This window comes from Vombatus ursinus, unplaced genomic scaffold, assembly GCF_900497805.2.
Source record: "Vombatus ursinus unplaced genomic scaffold, bare-nosed wombat genome assembly UNPS02008961.1, whole genome shotgun sequence".
Classification (NCBI taxonomy): domain Eukaryota; kingdom Metazoa; phylum Chordata; class Mammalia; order Diprotodontia; family Vombatidae; genus Vombatus; species Vombatus ursinus.
Window position 1 is genome coordinate 11,006,497 of NW_020948739.1, and position 17,821 is coordinate 11,024,317.

The following is a 17,821-nucleotide window of genomic DNA, read 5'->3' on the forward strand; positions in this document are numbered from 1 at the left end:
AATAGAATATTTAAATATTCAAATATTTTAAGACATATGATAAAGGGTTTACATTTATTCTATTTGACTAAAAATAAACAGAGCTCAAGCCACTCAGACAGTAAATAAACATTTATTAAGCAAATACTGGGAACCAGTCATTGTGCTAAGTGCTGAGGATACAAAGAAAGGCAAAAGTCAATCCTCATTCCCAAAGAGCTCAGAGATTGGTGAGGAGACAACTTGCAAACAACTGTATACAAACTGGGGTAGCTAGGTGGCGCAGTGCCAGACCTGGAGTCAGGAAGACTCATCTTCCTGAGTTCACATCTGACTTCAGATACTGCTAGCTGTGTGACTATGGGCAAGTCACTTAACTCTGTTTGCCTCATTCCCTCATCTGTAAAATGAGCTGGAGAAGGAAATGGCAAAACCACTCCAGTAACTTTGCCAAGAAAACCCCAAATTAGGTCACAGTTGGGCACAATTGAAACCACTAAACAACAATGTGAACTAACATCTATATACAGGATACACTGGAAGTAATTAACAGAGGGAAAAGCACTAGAAGTAAGGGGCAGGGAAATCAAGAAAAACTTTTTGTGAAGTGTGAGATGGTAGGTGGGGTTTGCAGAAAGCCAGAGAAGCCGGTAGACAGACATAAGGATGTAGAACATTCCAGATATGGAGGACAGCCAGTGAAAATGCCCCCAGAGAAGGGATATAGTGTTTTGTTTGAGGTATTGCAAGGCTACAAGTGTCACTGGACCTCAGAATATGTGGTTGTTTGTAAGGAATGAGAAGACTGGAAAGGGGGAGAAGGATACATTATGAAAGGCTTTAAATACCAAACTGAGGATTTAATCCTGGAAGTTACAAGGAGCTACTGGAATTTATTGGGTAGAAGGGTAACATGGTTCAAGGAAGGCAAATATGAATTCAATGTAAGTATTAGTGTTCTAACAATTAAGAGTTCTCTAAAAACTGAAAATGGTTATTTTGGGAGCTATTGAACTTTCAATATGGGAGTTATATTTTAATTGCTGAAATTAAAAAAAAAAAGCTCTCCTGCTACCTAGTAGATAGTCTTCATGAGTTGTAGCTGCAAAAATCAGCACCCTTCAACCAACTTGGAGATGATTCTCTCCAATCTTAGCTGGACTTGAACTTCAAGTTGTAGACATATAATTTGGCACTAGACACATTTTTGTTGTTCTGTCATTCAGTTCTGTCCAACTCATTGTTACCCCATGGACCATAAGCATGGTATTCCTGTTTATCCTCCACTATCATTTGAACTCTGTCCCAGTATATGTTCATTGTTTCCATTTTATTATCTATCCTTCTCGTCCTCTGCCCTCCCTTTTTCCTTTTGCCTTCAATCTTTCCCATCCTCAGGGTCTTTTCCAATGGGTCCTGTCTTCTCAATTTTGTAGCCAGAGTGTTTAAGCTTCAGCTTCAGTATTTGACCTTCTGGTGAATATCCTGAATTAATTTCTTTTAAGTATTGACTGATTTGATCTCCTTGCTGTCTAAGGGAATCCCAAAAGTCTTCCCCAGAACCACAGTTGGAAAGCATCGATTCCTCAGTGCTTAGCTTTCCTTATAGTACAACTCTCACAGCCACGTATTGCTACTGGAAAAACCATAGCTTTAACTGTACAGACCTTTGTGGCAAGGTGAAGTCTTTGCTTTTTAGTATGCTATCCAAATTTGCCATAACTTTCCTTCCAAGGAGCAAGCATTTTTTTTTATTTAATAACTGCAGTCACCATCTACAGTGAGCTTTGAGTCCAAGAATATAAAATCTGACACTGCTTCCATTTCTTCTTCCTCTGTTTGCCAGGAAGTGATGAGATGAGTTGCTAAGATCTTGGTTTTTTGATTTTGGGGTTTTTTTATGTTAAGCTTTTAGCCATCTTTTACACTCTCCTCTTTCAGTATCATCAAGAGGCTTCTTAATTCTTCTCCAGTTTCTGCCAACATTGGCATCCTCTATGTATCTGAGATTGTTGATATTTCTCCTAGCAACCTTAATTCAGACTTTTGATTCATCCATCCTGGCATTTCACATGATGAAATACTCTGCATATAAATTAAGTAAATATGGTAACAATATATAGCCTTGTCATATTCCTTTTCCATTGTTAAACCAATTAGTTGTTCTATATTTGGTTCTAACTTGTTTCTTGACCTGCATATGGTTTCCTAAGGAGACAAGTAAGATGATCTGGTACTTCTGTCTCTTTTAGGATTTGCCACGTTTTGTTGTGGTCCACACAGTCAAAAGCTTTAGTGTAGTCAATGAAGTGGAAGTACATGTTTTTGTTTGATTGTTTTTTTTCCTGGAACTCCCTTGTTTTCTCTATAATCCAGTGAATGTTGGCAGTTTGGTCTCTAATTTCTCTGCCTTTTTGAAACCAACGTACTCTTCTGGTAATTCTTAGTTAATGTATTGCTGAAGCCTAACTTGTAGAATCTTAAGAACCTTGCCTTTCTAGCTTGTTATGACCTGCCAATATTCGAATAGTCTTTTAGACCCCAAAGATACCTCTATGACATGATGAAGTATCAGAGTAGGAATTAGTTCCCTACCCTTAAAGGGATTACAACCTAATGAACATCCCCTTTGGATGCAACATTATTGTTTACCATGAGGAATCATAGCAGACTAAGGGAGAATGGGGAAAACTTGCACATGTGATTGTAATTATAAAACTCATCCAATTCACAACTCACCTACCTACCCATGGCACACAAGTGTGTAATGTGTTTAGGGTTCAAAGTGTACCCTTTGAAAACCATTGGCCTAGTAGGGAAAAATACCTTCACAGATACACATAATACAAAATAGAGTATGAAAATTCATGAGAGGTACAAATTTCTTTGAGAATTCATAGGAGGGAAGTAACTTTTCTAACTGGAGAGGCCACCAAAGCCTTCTTTTATTAGGTGTCTTTAAGAATGCATTTGACTGGGGGCAGCTAGGTGGCTCAGTGGACAGAGTACTGGCTGTGGAGTCAGGAGGACCTGAGTTCAAATCCAGCCTCAGACACATAACACTCACTAGCTGTGTGACTCTGGGCAAGTCACTTAACCCAATTGCCTCACCAAAAAAAAAAATGCACTTGATTTCAATTCAAAGAGTTTTGGGGGAAGGCATGCTAGATATAGGGAGGAGTGGAAAATAGGAAAGCATAGGATATATTTGGGAGAAGGTGAATAGACCAGTTTGATTGGCTTGGCACATTAAAGGTAGGATCATTAGAAAAGGTAGAAAAGATAGGTCAAAGTCAGATTTTGAAAGGCTATAAATTCTTAGGATCATGGGCTACTTGGACAGGCCTTCATTGTCACTGCCTGAGCACCTACTATGTGCTCAGTCACAGTAATTTGTAAAGAGACATGAAGCATGAGGGATCCCAAAATCCAGAATCCCTGAGGTGGAAAAGGCCTACAGAGACCTCTCTGGTCTACTTTGCACCTGAATGGGAATCTCTCTACAATCATTACCCCTAACAAGCAAGTACCCAATCTCTGCCTCCAGTAACAGGGAACTCACCACCTCCCCAAACAGCCCCCGCCACTTGGGGGTGAAAGGTTTTCCTGACATTAATTCCAAGCTTGCCTTTGATTTCAGAGGCAGATTTGACCAGGAAATAAATTTTGAAGGTAAACGAGGAGTCGAAAAATCTTAAATCAGTCTGATATGCACTTTAATAAATTGTTTCGTTAAGACAAGGTGAGGAAAATTAATTTTAATGCTGTTATCATTTGATTATTAATTTGTAATATTTATAATATTCCCTTCTCTGTTTAAAATCCCTACTTCTTAGTTTTAGCTCACTTAGAAAAGCTCTTTCCAGACACTGGCTAAGAAATATGGTTACATACCACTCCCTCCCAGTCTGATCTGGGACTCTCTTTATTCTGTAAACAAAAGCTAAATTGAGCTGGTTCTCAACTACCAAAAGTTACCAAGAGCCATTTGTGTGACCTTGGTCCCTTCATTAGAGTTTGAGGAGGCCTGGCTCATGAAGGAGAAATGAAACCAGAGATAACCTCATCCAGGTGCCCAGATTATTAGATGGAGCTCAAAACTCATGACCAAACCTCATATCTCAGCTAGTCTTGCCCATCCCCACCAATGAGTCATCTGGAGTTGACAGCTTTATTGCCTACCTCCTCATTTAATACCCAACAATCAGGAGTTGCTTTTCTCTTGATGGGCAGTTCCTAGTAACTTGCTGTCAGGAAGACAAAGCTGGATTTACACTGTTGCAGGACTCTCCCTTGGGGTGTTGGTCACCAAGAGAGACCACTGATCATCAAGTTATTGATGATTGTCTGACCCAATTCATAAATGGATTTTTAATACCCAGAAAATTGTCTCCTGGAATTTCATATACCACAAAGGTAAGATTTTAGTTTTGTCCTTGGTAGTGTTTAATCTAACTTTATAAGTAGCACATTTTTGAGGTGTTTAATTGTGGAAATGGCAACATCACTAACTTAATATTTAGTATAGGAGATTTCAGATGGAAGACCTTTAATAAAAATAAAATTTTGTTTTAAAATTTTGCATAAGAGATTTTCCTTTATTACCTTTTGTTTTTAATGGTAATTTTGCCTTTAACTATAATTCTACATTTTATCATATCATGTCTTAGTTGTTCTCTGCTATTTAGACATTTTGGGAAGTACAGCAACTCTTTCAAATCACTTGGGAACTATTAATGAACTGCAGGGTCATGAATACATCCCTTCCAGTAAATTATTTCAAAACATATTAGGTTTTAATTTATAACCTGCTTAATAGTAATAAATGTTATGAGGAACAGCATTTAAAATTATTTCCAAGATTTTAGTGTCCAAAAGTCATCTTATTTTCTGGTCATATGCTTTCACAATTGGTAAATGGCCGTACAGAGCTGCGGTTATTTGTCCTGTTTTATTTGTTTGTTTCTATTATATTAATGGTATTTATAATAGCACTCAGTGTTTACTGTGATCTGTGAAGTAATAGCCACTAATTATTTTAATTAATTATAATTGAAAATTGCTTTGATATTTTTCTATGTAAAAAACCTCATTTACATGTATAAATCTAAATCTATATCTAGTATAAATTTAAATAATACTAAAATTTGGCATTTTTTCTATTCACTATTACTAAAAATATGAATTATGCTTAAAATATCTTAAGATAATATTTGTTAATGATAACTAAGATAAAATTAAGAAATAGTGTGGGGACAACTAGGTGGCGCAGTGGATAGAGCACTAGCTCTGAAGTCAGAAAGACCTGAGTTCAAATCTGACCTCAGACCAAACACTTGACACTTATTAGCTGTGTCACCCTAGGCAAGTCACTTAACCCCAATTGCCTTAAAAAAAAAAGAAATAGTTTGATGTAAAGTTTAACAATCTTTTCCTTATGTGAGTTTTTTTGAAGTATTAGCTCAAATAAGTTCAATATGCAAAAAAGTAATATTCTAAAGGTAAATTTTTTTCTTTAGCATTAAAATAATTGAACTAAAAAAGCATTGAGGTACAATAGAAAGATCACTGAATTTTGAGTCAAAATACAAAATTTGAAGACTAATTTTGTTACTTCAGCTAGGTGACGAACAAGTTATATAAAATTTCTAAATCTCAATTTCCTTATCTATAAAATAGGAATAGTAATTTTTTGTTACCTACTTCCAAAGTTATTATAAAGCTAGAATTTTATATATTACATAACTGAAAGTTATAACTATTACTGTAAATGGATTAATTTAATTTTCCTTTCCTTTCCCAAGATAGAATTACCTAAATACTCTTCTGGGTAGTGAAGGGGGAAAGAACATTTTCCTGTTCTTTCCCATTTTCCAGTCTCTATCATACATTCTGTCTGGATGTTAGGGACAATATTTCCTAACACTAACAGCCATGGTAGTGTGACTGGCAATTCAGTAAACATTTATGAAGTACCTATAGCATGCAAGGTACTGGGGAAACAAAGACAAAAAGTGACATGGTCCTTGCCCTCAAGGAACTTGTATTCTACTCTGTGGGTGGACAAGAGTTATCCACAGATAAGTTTAATAGATAGTAATTTCTTATAAGAAAAAAAAAGAGATTGAGATACAATCCTCCAGGAAATGTGAGGAGAGAGAATATTTGAGTGGGGATTAGAAAAACTTTCATAAAGTTGGTGGCACCTGAGCAAAAACTTGAAAGGAAGAGAAAGATTCTAAAAGGCGTAGATGAGAAGGGAATGCATTCCAGGTCTATGAAACACAGAAACTAGCAACAAAGTAGAGGGTTCAAGAAATATCCTCCATCAGTCCAGTTTGGCTGTAGAATGCACAAAGGGGAGTCATGTGACATGAAACTGGAAAGGTAGGTTGAAATTAGATTGTAGACACTTAAATGCCAGGTGAAGAAATTTGTATTTTATTTTAGAAGCAATAAGGAGCCACAGGATGCTTTTGAGCAAATGATATATATGATCTGATCTGTGTTTTAGAAAAGATTATTTTATCAAAATTATGTGAAGGATGGATTGAAGAGAGAAGAAAATAAGACAAAGAGACCAATTATAAAGCTATTAAAATAGTTCAAATGAGAGATGGTAAGGGCCTGAACTAGAGTGGCAGCAATATGAATGAAGAGATGGAGAAGGATGTGAGAGATGTAAGATCAACATAACTTGACAGTGAATTGTGTAAGAGCTGTGAGAGAGAAGAAGTCACTGATGATTGAATTTCCAAGCCTGAATAATTAAGAAGATAATAGTACCATCAACAGAAAAAGCACAGTTGTTAGGAAAGACAGTTTAGGTGGAAAAGATTATGGTAGTCAGGTTCAATTTTGGACAAAGTGATAGTAGTGCAGGACATATAGATGATGATGAGGAAATACATCAGACCTAGATGTATAGTTTGTGGAGTAGTATAGAGAGATATGTTAACTGAATTCATGGAAACATGTGAGATCTACAAGGGAAAGAGTATAAAGAGACCAGAGAAAAGAGCTCATATTTATAGTGATGAATCAGTGAAAAAGGAACAGTCAGATAAGAGGAGAAACTAGTAGAATTATATCACAGAATACAAGAGAGGACAGAGTATTTAGTGTCAAGTCCTGAAGTAAATCAAAGTCATAAGTAGAGGAATAAATGGTCTTTAACTGAGGTAACAGGATAGCAAATCTGCCACCCTGGGGGTTGTCCCATCAGCTGACTCACAATAAAAGGTCCTTATACTTTTAGGAAAAAAGGGAGAGGAGATAATATGAGGTTGCAAGGCCTAGCCATGAGAACCCAGTGGCACTTCACAATCCAGGCAAGGAAACCACTTCATTCTCATTGTTTTTTCCTGTCATGCCATGAATTCCAATGGAAAGGGACAAGGGCATTAGGAACTTAGATACAGCTTAAGCTAGGTTCCTTTACAAAGTAAAATCCCAGAGTATGGTTTGGCTCAACCTAATAGAGAGTGAATATCTTAAGAGTAGGAATGTAAGGATATTACTGAAGTTCTGACATTACTAACATCATTAAGAGGTGGCTAGTAATATTACATTTGGTATTAACAATTTTCTGTCATTATATTAACAATTTTTCCTGTCATTATGAAAAGGAGATAATCTCATATGTCAAATCAACAATATGCAGCATGGTGGGGGGAATGTCAATATTTTAGCAAATAAAAAGGCCAATGATAATCTTTGAGAGAACAGTTTCAGTAGCATGGTGGATATGGAGGCCAAAATATAAGAGGATGATGAGTAAATTCAATTCCACAAACATTTATTGTTCCAACTATATGCTAGACACTGTGAATAAAACAGAACATTGCTTCTCAAGGAGTGTGTACGCAAGTAATCAGATACAAAGTACATACAAAGTTATAAAAACTAATTTCTAGAAGAAAGAGGGCTAACAACTAGGAGAATCAGGCTCATAATTATGTAGGAGGGGGCACCTAATGCATACTTTAAAGAAGGTTAGAAGTTCAATGAGGTAGAGAAATGGAGAGCCCCTTGTGCCTCACATGTGATGGTAGAAGATGGAATGTCATGTACAGTAAGTAGTATCAGGTTGGGAAATACAAGTCAAAAGATTATAGGGAGCCAGATTGTAGAGGACTTTAAATTTGAGGCTAAGGAGTTTGTATTTTATCCTAGAAATGAAAGAGAACCAGCTTTTAGTAGGGGGGTCACATGATCACATCTGTGTTTTAGAAATGCAAATAGCTTTGTGTCGGATGGAATGGAAGAGGGATACACAGGAAAAAGGAGAACAGTGAAATTATTGGTGATGAAGTGAGAGGTGATGTGGCCCTGAGCTAGGCTAAAGGCTGCCTTAGTGGAGAGGAGAAATGTTGTGGAGGCAGGATCAGTAAGACTTGGCAATTCATTGACTGTTAAGACTGTGGGAGAGGTCAGAGTTGAGATTGTAAACATTGGTGACTAAAGGATGGTGATATCATCAACAAACAAGTAAACATCTATTAAGTGCCTACAATTATGGAAGGCATTCTGCACGTAGTAGAAATGAGGAAATCTAAAGGATGGATTAGTTTGAAGGAAAACGTAAGTTCCATTTTAAAAAAGTAATTTAGTCAATAAGTATTTATTTGGCTCCTAATATATGTCAGGCACTGTGCTAAATGCTGGGAATACAAATAAAGGGAAAAACATGGTTGCCTTCAATGAGCTCACGTTCTATTGAGGGAGTCAACAAGCAAACAACTATGTACATAGAAGATAAATGAGAGGTAATTTCAGTTGGAAGGCACTAGCATTGGGTAGGTGGGAAGGTGGGATTTGAGCTGACTCTTGAAGCAAGCCAGGGAAGGAGGTGAGGAGACAGAGCATTCCAGGAATGGTGGACAGCCAGTGAAAAGGTACAGATAGATTATGAGGAAAGAGAAAGAAGTCTAATATCTGTGAATCATAGAGTACACAGAGGGAAGTACAGTGTAAAGAGACTAGGAAGGTAGGAAGGAGGCAGGTTGTGAATGGCTTTAAAAGCCAAAGAATTCCATATTTGATCCTGGAGGTAATGGGAAAGCACTATAGTTTAATGTATAGAGTGGTGCCTTGGTTAGACCAGAGCTTTAAGAAAGAACACTTTTGTAGCTGAATTGAGGATGAGCTAGAGTAGAGTAAATAGTCTGTAAAGAAGTAGAGGCAGTGAATATATTGTCAGGACTTAGCACTTGACTTACACTCTGGAAGGGGTGATAGAGGATGCTAACTTCAGGGGGGATGATAATAGCAATGAAAAGGTTTCTTTTTTTTTTTAAAGGTAGGGCAGACTGAACACAGATAGGCAGGAGATTGAGAGGATCATGAAAGATCATCGAAAATAAAAATAATTTGTATTATAGAAAATTTTAATGTTTTCTCACAAAAATCCAATAAAGCTAAGATTAAAGGGAAACAGTTAACTGGGAAATATCTTTGCAGCAAGTTTCTCTGATAAAGATCTCATTTTCCACATAAATAAAGAATAAATTCAAATTTATAAAAAGAACCATTCCCCAATTGATCAATAGTTTGTATATATGAACAAGCAATTCTTAAGGAAAGAAACTCAGACAATCTATAACCATATGGGGAAAAATGTTCCAAATAACTACTGATGAGAGAAATGCAAATGAAAGTAAACCTGAGATTCAACATCATATCCATCACATTGGCAAAGAAGACAAAAAGGGAAAATGATGTATGTTGGAGGACCTGTGGGAAAACAGACACATTGACATACTTACTGATGGGCTCAAATGCATAGAAGCATTCTGAAAAACAATTTAGAATTATACACAAAAAAGTTACTAAACAGTACATATCCTTTGTACTAGCTATACCACTGCTAGGGCTCTATGCAAAAGAGGAAAGGTTATTATATGTAAAAAATTATTTATAGCAGCTTTTTTGTGGTGGCAAAAAACTGGCAAGTAAAGGAATGTTCATCAATTGAGGAATGGCTACACAAGTTGTAGTGTATAAATGTGATGGAATACTTTGGGGTCATAAGAAATGAAGATATAGATAATTTCAAAGAGGCATAGAAAAACATATGAATTGATGCTGCATGAAGTAAATGGGACCAGAAGAACAATTTACACTATAACGTCAATATTATAAGAATGAACAGTTTTGAAGACTTTTATGAACCAATGAAGAAGTAAATGAGAACCAGAAGAACAATTTATACAATAACAACACCGTAAAGACAAATAACTTTGAAAGCTCTAATAATGCTAATCAATGAAGTGACCATCCATGATTCCAGATGACTAATGATTGAGACATGCTATCTACCTCTTGACAGAGAAATGATAGATTTATTGTGTGTAAATTGTTTATAGCCACCACCTTGGTGAAGGCGGACTCTCATAATCTTACACATAAACTGTTGCCTTCTGGTAGTTCTTCCTGCCTCGTCTCTCCCTGCTATTGTCCATCTTCCACTCAACTATCAAACAATCTTACAGCACAAGTCTGACCAGACAACTCTCTAATGTGTAAAGTCCAAAAACTTCTATTACTTTTTAGGAATAAATATCAAATCCTCTTTTTGGCTTTTAAAGCCCTTTATAACCTGGCCTCTTCCTACCTTTCCAATTTTCTTATACTTTCTTCCCACCACTTACTCTATCATCTAGTGACATTGACCTTGCTGTTCCTAGAATAACATACTCCATTTCCTAAATCTCTGCATTTTAATTGGCTTTCTCCCAGACCTGGAATGCTCTCCTTCCTCATCTCCATTTCTTGACTTCCTTCAAGTTCCTACTAAAATCCCATTTACTACAAGAAGACTTTCCTGATTCTAGAACCTTCTCTCTGTTAATTATCTCCAATTAATCCTGAATATATCTTGTCTCTATATAATCATTTGTATGTTGTCTTTCTTATTAAGCTGTGAGTTCCTTGTGGTCAGGGCCTGTCTTTCGCCTTTCTTTGTACCCCTAACACTTAGCACAGTACCTGGAACATAGTAGGTCCTTAATAAATATGTATTGACTGAGTGACTGATGTTGTGACAGGAGGGAAAAGAGACCCAAAACAGGGGTGAAGGAATGGGAGAATTAGCAGGAATGATTGAACAACCTGATGTCACTATGTAGAAGAATAGCAAGAATAGAGTCTGTGCCAATCTTACACTAAAGTTACATTGGGATGTTACTAATTATAGCTAATTTTCTTCTTAGATCAAAAGGCATTGTCTTTCCACATGCCATATTAGAGAGGTAAAGCAAATACTTGGGTAAAGCTATTGGTCATAATGCCATTTTAGCATTATAAAACAGGAAGAAACTACTTGTAACACTCCAATATTAATTTCCATGTATTTATAGAGACAATGTTCCTTTCAAAATATATTTCCAAGGCATATAAATGAAATTCAATAGTAAAACAGGATTCAGTACTTATTAGTTTGCTTTAAACACAAATTTAGGTAGCATGCTTATTCTATGGTGAAAAATATGTGTATTTTATAGTATTTTTATTAGGATATTAAGAATTAGTGTTCCGCATGTCACTTTAACAGTTCTAGAAGGTAAGGTCACGATATTGCTTATGACTAGGCCCATTTTATAGGTTAAATTTAATTCAACTGTCACTATTATCTTTAACATATAAATCTATATTTAAGGCAGCATTCTGTACTAATCTGGAAAGAGTACAAATTTATGGTGGCTTTTTTATTTTAATTTGAATCATGGGGGCAGCTAGTTGGCACAGTGGATAAAGCACCGGCCCTGAAGTCAGGAGGACCAGTGTTCAAATTCAGCCTCAGACCAAACACTAAACACTTACTAGCTGGGTGACCCTGGGCAAGTCACTTAACCCCAATTGCCTAAAAATAAAAAAATAATAATAAAAATCATTAATTTGAATATGTAAAGTCTTACAAGCAAAATGAAGAAGAAATAGTGATGCAATGTTCTTTTTCACTAATAACGAGCACTAACAAATATAGGAATTATGAAAATGTAGAAAGTTGAGTATAACAATTAAATATCATTTTGCATAGTTTTATCATATTATCTTTTTTACGACCTGGACTTTTCTTACCTTTCCACTTGTCTTTCTTTTATTCACTGCTCTGCACTCTATAATCCAGGTATATATACTGTTGCACCCCACCTCCATTGCCTTTGCACTGGTTGTGCACCATACTTGTAATGCTCTCTTTCCCTCCCAACCTGTGCTTCTTAGATTCTCTGGCTTCCTTTAAGACTCAGTTCAAACATCGTCTTCTTCCAGAAAGCCTTTCCTGATCTTCCCCACTCCTTCAGATCCCAGTACGTTTGTCTCTACAATTGCTTTTCAACTCCTCTGCATGTATCTCATAGGTACATATTTATTTAAATATTGTCTCCCCCATCTAGATTTAAGGTTCTTGTGGACAAGAATTGTTTTAGGCATTTCTTTGTATCTCTGGTGCTTATCACAATGTATGGCACGTAGCAAATACTTAACAAATATTTGTTGATTGATTTATAGTACCTCTGATTTTTCTCCCACTCATTAAGGCTGCTTTCAATAAACACTAATAGCTTGAATGTTTAACAATGTAAGCATTTGACTTTTATTTGCCACTGTGTCTGGCTAAATGAGAAAATGGCCCAATATGTATTCTGAAACTGGTTCTGTTGTTCTTTGGAGGGAACTTTATAGTATTAAAGCAACTACAAACTAACACAGAGACCTCACCTTTTTTTCTGACCACAATTTGCTTCGCTTCATTTATGTAATTATTTCCCAGCTATGTCTCAGCCAATTAATTTTTACTATTTATTGTATTGATACTATAAGTAATTTAATCTATTATATACTTGCTGTTTACGTCCCCCTACCTTGTACCTATCTCAACATATGGCTTCATACTTCATTTGACTTTACTTATTTCATATTACATACAAAATATGATCTAAAATTTAATTTAAATTCACAAGATTTACTAAATGTTTCCTCATGATTTTCCTTAAACACAAATTTTACTATATGGCTTCCCTACTCAATAAATTCTAGTTGTTCCCTATTGTCTCTAGAATTAAATATGAAGTCCTGTTTGACTTTTAAAGCCCTTTACCACATGTGCTAACCTCTTTCCACCTTCATTATGAATCATCCTCCTTCCCATACTCTGTTGTCTGCCAAAATTGGCTTTCTCTCTTACACACGCATTTCATTCACTTGCTCATGCTCATGCCCCTTCCCATACTTCCTTCCCCCCTCCACTTCAGAGACCCTCTCTTTTTTCATGATACAGCTCAAACTCCACCTTCTAGACAGTCTTTATTTCTTGATCCTCCAAATGCTAGTGACCCCCATAACTGCTTTATATTTAATTACTTGAATTTATTTTGCACTTATTTTAAATATATTCATCTGTGAACATGTCACCTAAGTGGCGTAAAAAGAGTGTTTATTTAGTTTTTGTTTTTATATCTATATCCCCAGCACCTAGCACAGAGTAGATACAATAAATACTTTCTGATTGACTGTTTACTGTGCATATTTGGTAAATTAAATATTTTAAATTTTAATGTATATAATTTAATGCATACATTAAATTTTAATGCATTTAATTTAATGCATTACCGCTTTATGAGAAGCAATGAAGTAAACTTTCACATAATTTGGATATATTTGTTGAAGTGGTATTCAGGGAAAAGATTGAAAGTTTTGTTTTAAAACTAATTTTTGATCCATTCCTTCAAGTTGGCATGAACCATTCTTGCTGTCATGCTTTCCTGTAATAAACTGAATTTGTCTGTATGAAGAGAAAAAGACAAGGTTTTGTTTGGAACTTCCCATTAAAACTCAAACCTACAAGCTATATTTACAGTATAAATGTCTTCTGGAAGATTAAGGACATTTTCTGAAAAATTAGTTGCATTCTTTATGATAAATGGAATTTTTCCCATAAGGGAAAATAGGCTGATGAAATCTAAGTTCCCAGTTGACTCAGATAGCCATTAATAAATTCAGCCATAACATTCATTTTGCAGATGAATAAATTCAGGCAGACACTGAGGAGTGAAATGAATTTCCCCACATCACACAGCTAATTAGTGATAGTCCTGGGGCTCGATCTACAATTTCCTGACTCTTGGACCATTATTTTTTTTTCCCCCACTATACAAGACTATAATGACATCATATATGTGTATATGTGTGTATACATATATACATATATGACATCATTTATATATGAATATGTATATATGCTCACTTATGTGCATATATCTACGTCTGTGTGCATGTATACATATATGTGTATGTGTGTATGTGTGTGTATATATATATATATACATATATATATATATATATGTAGTTTGGGGAAGTTATTTTTGTTTTTTGTTTTGGTGTGGGGAACTTCTGGTGAGGAACTTCCTCTACCAATGAATATCTGCGCCTTCTCTGCCTGGAAAAACTAAGAAGTTAAGGGGCTTGTACAGTGTCACATAACCAGTATGTATCAAGACCTGAACCCAGGTTTACTTGATTCCAGAATCAACTCTTCACTAATCCATGCTGCTGCTCATTGATATTTGAGGTGAAAAGGTATGATTTTTTGTGCAGCATGATGTTTTCAAACCAAAGTAACTTTATATTACTATCATTTTATCTCTTAATAAAATTTACCAATATGGCAATTTTCAAAAAAGATAGACAAAGAGCTTATCATTTCTTATCATCCTGGTAATTTGAACTTTATATTCTGTGTAGTTATGTTATAATGATAAATACTATTAAAGACTCTTGAATTATTCCTAAGTCCCTCTGAACTATCAAAGCAGAACTGAATTATGTTCAGTGAAATTTGTTTTACTCATGTTTTATATTCCATTTATTTGGAAAAGAGTAAACTATCAGTGTGTGCTGGGCCTAGAAGCAGGAAAAGTGTAGTTCAAATCTCGTCTCAGAAACTTACTAGATATGTTACCCTGGGCAAGTCACTTAACCACTGTTTGCCTCAATTTCCTTTCTGTTAAATGGGGATAATAATAGCACCTACTGCAAAGAGTCGTTGTGAAGATCAAATGAGATAATATTTGTAAAGTGATTAGCATAATGCCTGGTGCTTAGTAGGTACTATATAAATGCTTATTCCCCCTGTCTATAGACTAGAATATAAAATTAATCCAAAAACTCTATTTCCTGACTACTATAGAAAATGGCAACTATACTACCATAAACAAATATCAATTTGATCATTGTAATTTCATTATAAATTATAATGAACTTTTCTACTAAGCCTAAAGTTATCTTAAATTCTTTGATATAGTTTAGAGATATCTCTTAAGGTTTTTAGGATAGATGATGATGTGATAATTTGATTTCTGGGCATCATATTGTTTCCACTAAAACATGATGATGGATGTCAAATTGTCGGAGAAATTGATAGCCAGTACATTTGCTTTTGTAAGTGCAATTGAACATTTTATAATATAATTATTTTAATTTTTATATGAAAATAAAAATCTCCATTTTTCTTTATTAAACAAAATGCTTATAATCCCTCTCAATCTTCCTTTCCTTCTTTCTTCTCCCTTCCCTCCACATATCATGGTAATATAAAAACAGCCTTAATGGCCAGCATTGAGATATTCTGGAAATGTTCTAATGCCAGCTGTAGAAACGAGCAACTGTGTATAAATTGAACTGTTTATCTAGAATAATTGTTTTTCACTTCAGCAGCAGAGTGAGTTTTTCTAAACAGTGGTGCTCCTGTGGAAAATTTAAGTCCTGAAATAAGACAAAGGATTGCTTTGTGTTTGTGCTTATAACTTCTATATTTTTGTCAATCTGTGTCAACAGTATCGGTCAGGGCGGGATCTTCATCGAGGTGCAGACAATGTTTCCACTAAATCTTCAGACAGTGATGTAAGTGATGTGTCAGCTGTATCAAGAACTAGCAGTGCCTCTCGTTTCAGCAGCACAAGTTACATGTCTGTTCAATCAGAAAGACCAAGAGGAAATAAGAAAATCAGGTGAGTAAATAGAACTTATGTGGGCAACCTCTTCTCAATGTATTATAGGTGATTATCATTTTTCCTTTGAAGAAAGCTAAGTTATACTTTCCTAAAAGATGTGTAGATCAAGCAATAAGGTGAAAGAACATTGGAGACATGATTTGTATTACTATTAGGATCTTATTTCAGATTTCTTGGGCGGGGAAAATTTTCTTGAAGTCAGTAAGAATTTCCCCTACTGAACAGGGGGAAATGGTGGCAATGTCCATACTTTTTGTTCATGTTAACTATTTTAATAAAATAATTGTATTTGTATATATGGTAATACATTGTATTAGCATGTATTTGCTCTATGAGGACTTCAATTTTGGAAAATGGAAAGCAATGTAGAAAGTAATTTTCTAGAATGCTTACTGAACACATATCAGTGACTCAGAAAAAGTTAGGATAGTTCTTAGTACTTTTATCAATAGATTTATATCATACTCCTCCTAGGTTTTCATGCATGCATGAAAAAATTCTCTTTTATAAGGGAATTTAAAATACATTTTATTAATTCCTTTAAAATAGAAATAAGAAAGTTATACTTTACATCTAATTTATGAAAATTTCAGTTGCCTGTACCAACATTATGTGAAAAAAATATATTCAATATAGGTACTCCTCATGGATAAAAATAATATCCATAACACAGATTGCATATGCTTTTGCCTTGTTTGCATACAGCCTCATGAGAGGGAAAAATGTGATTTACCAACCATTCTGAGTAAGTGTTGGTCCCTTAGTGCTTCTCTGGTAAATACAAAAGTTTTCAACTTTAAAAATAATACAGAATTTTTATTTATACTTTCCTGTTTTACTTTTTCATTCTCCTTTCTTTTTAATTTATTTTTGTGTACTGTATGCATGTTTTTTCCTGACTTTCTTTTTTTGTTTGTTTGTTTGCATGCCTTCTCCAATTTTGGTTATCTGCAAAAGATCAAAAGACATAGAGGAGGGTGGGCAAGAAGGGGATATGCACGAGGAGATAGTTCGTGAGGAAAAGAAACAGGAAGAAATGAAGGAAGAAGGAATTAATGAAAAAGAACAAGGGAAAGATCTAACAAAAAATTCCAATAATGAAAAAAACAGAGAATCAGGAGATAAGGAAAAAATACAAGATAAGACTCAGGAAAGGAAAAAAACAGAACAGTGGAATTCAAAAGATTTGCAAAGACGATTCGCACAAGATGATGACAGGTAATATATACTTATTTCTATAGAGATTTCCCGTAAGCACCTTAGTTCCCCTCCTCCATCCTTGAAAACTGTTTCTTTTGTTTTACTTTACCTTCTTTTGTATTGTCTACTTCATTCTTACTACAATTTTTGAATGCCTTAAAATTTTCTTCTATAATTTATTGAAGTCATGCCAATTAATAATTATAATCACTTGCCTTCAATTTCTTTTTATTGGATTATGGTTCTCTGCTTAATTAATTAAGTTCTCTGCTTTAAATTTTTATTCTGTCCATGTGTGATAAATCAAATGAGATTAAAGACTTCTTTTTAGATCATTGAAATCAATTATACTCTATGAGATTGACAATAAAGGTGGCATATATTCTAGTAACTGCCCACATTTCAAGAATACTGTATAAATGATATATATCTTTGAGTAGAAGAAAGACCAAGTCTTTATAATAATAAAGCATGGAATCTGTTGAAAATTTTACCCTACTTTACTAAAAATTAGGTGATTATATAAAATAAATTTCACACAAACAAGAAAATCCAGAAATTAATAACAAAGTAGCCAGCCATTGTTGATATGGTAACAAAAAGAAAGTTTTATTCAGTATTAATTTCTC

General features: G+C 34.8%; 1 protein-coding gene across 34 annotated transcripts in view; it reads left to right on the forward strand.

Annotated features, from left to right (window-relative positions):
• RIMS2 (regulating synaptic membrane exocytosis 2) overlaps positions 1-17,821 on the forward strand; it is an 850,283-nt gene that overhangs the window by 652,970 nt on the left and 179,492 nt on the right. For 13 of the 34 annotated variants that reach the window (XM_027849890.1, XM_027849893.1, XM_027849896.1 and 10 more), the window contains one exon: positions 15,817-15,989. The exons of 20 other annotated variants lie outside the window; for them this stretch is intronic. In XM_027849890.1, coding sequence (XP_027705691.1) covers positions 15,817-15,989 — 173 coding nt within the window. Of the gene's footprint in view, positions 1-15,816; positions 15,990-16,949; positions 17,211-17,821 lie in introns of all 34 variants that reach the window. One more of the 34 variants, XM_027849888.1, reaches the window with a different exon arrangement.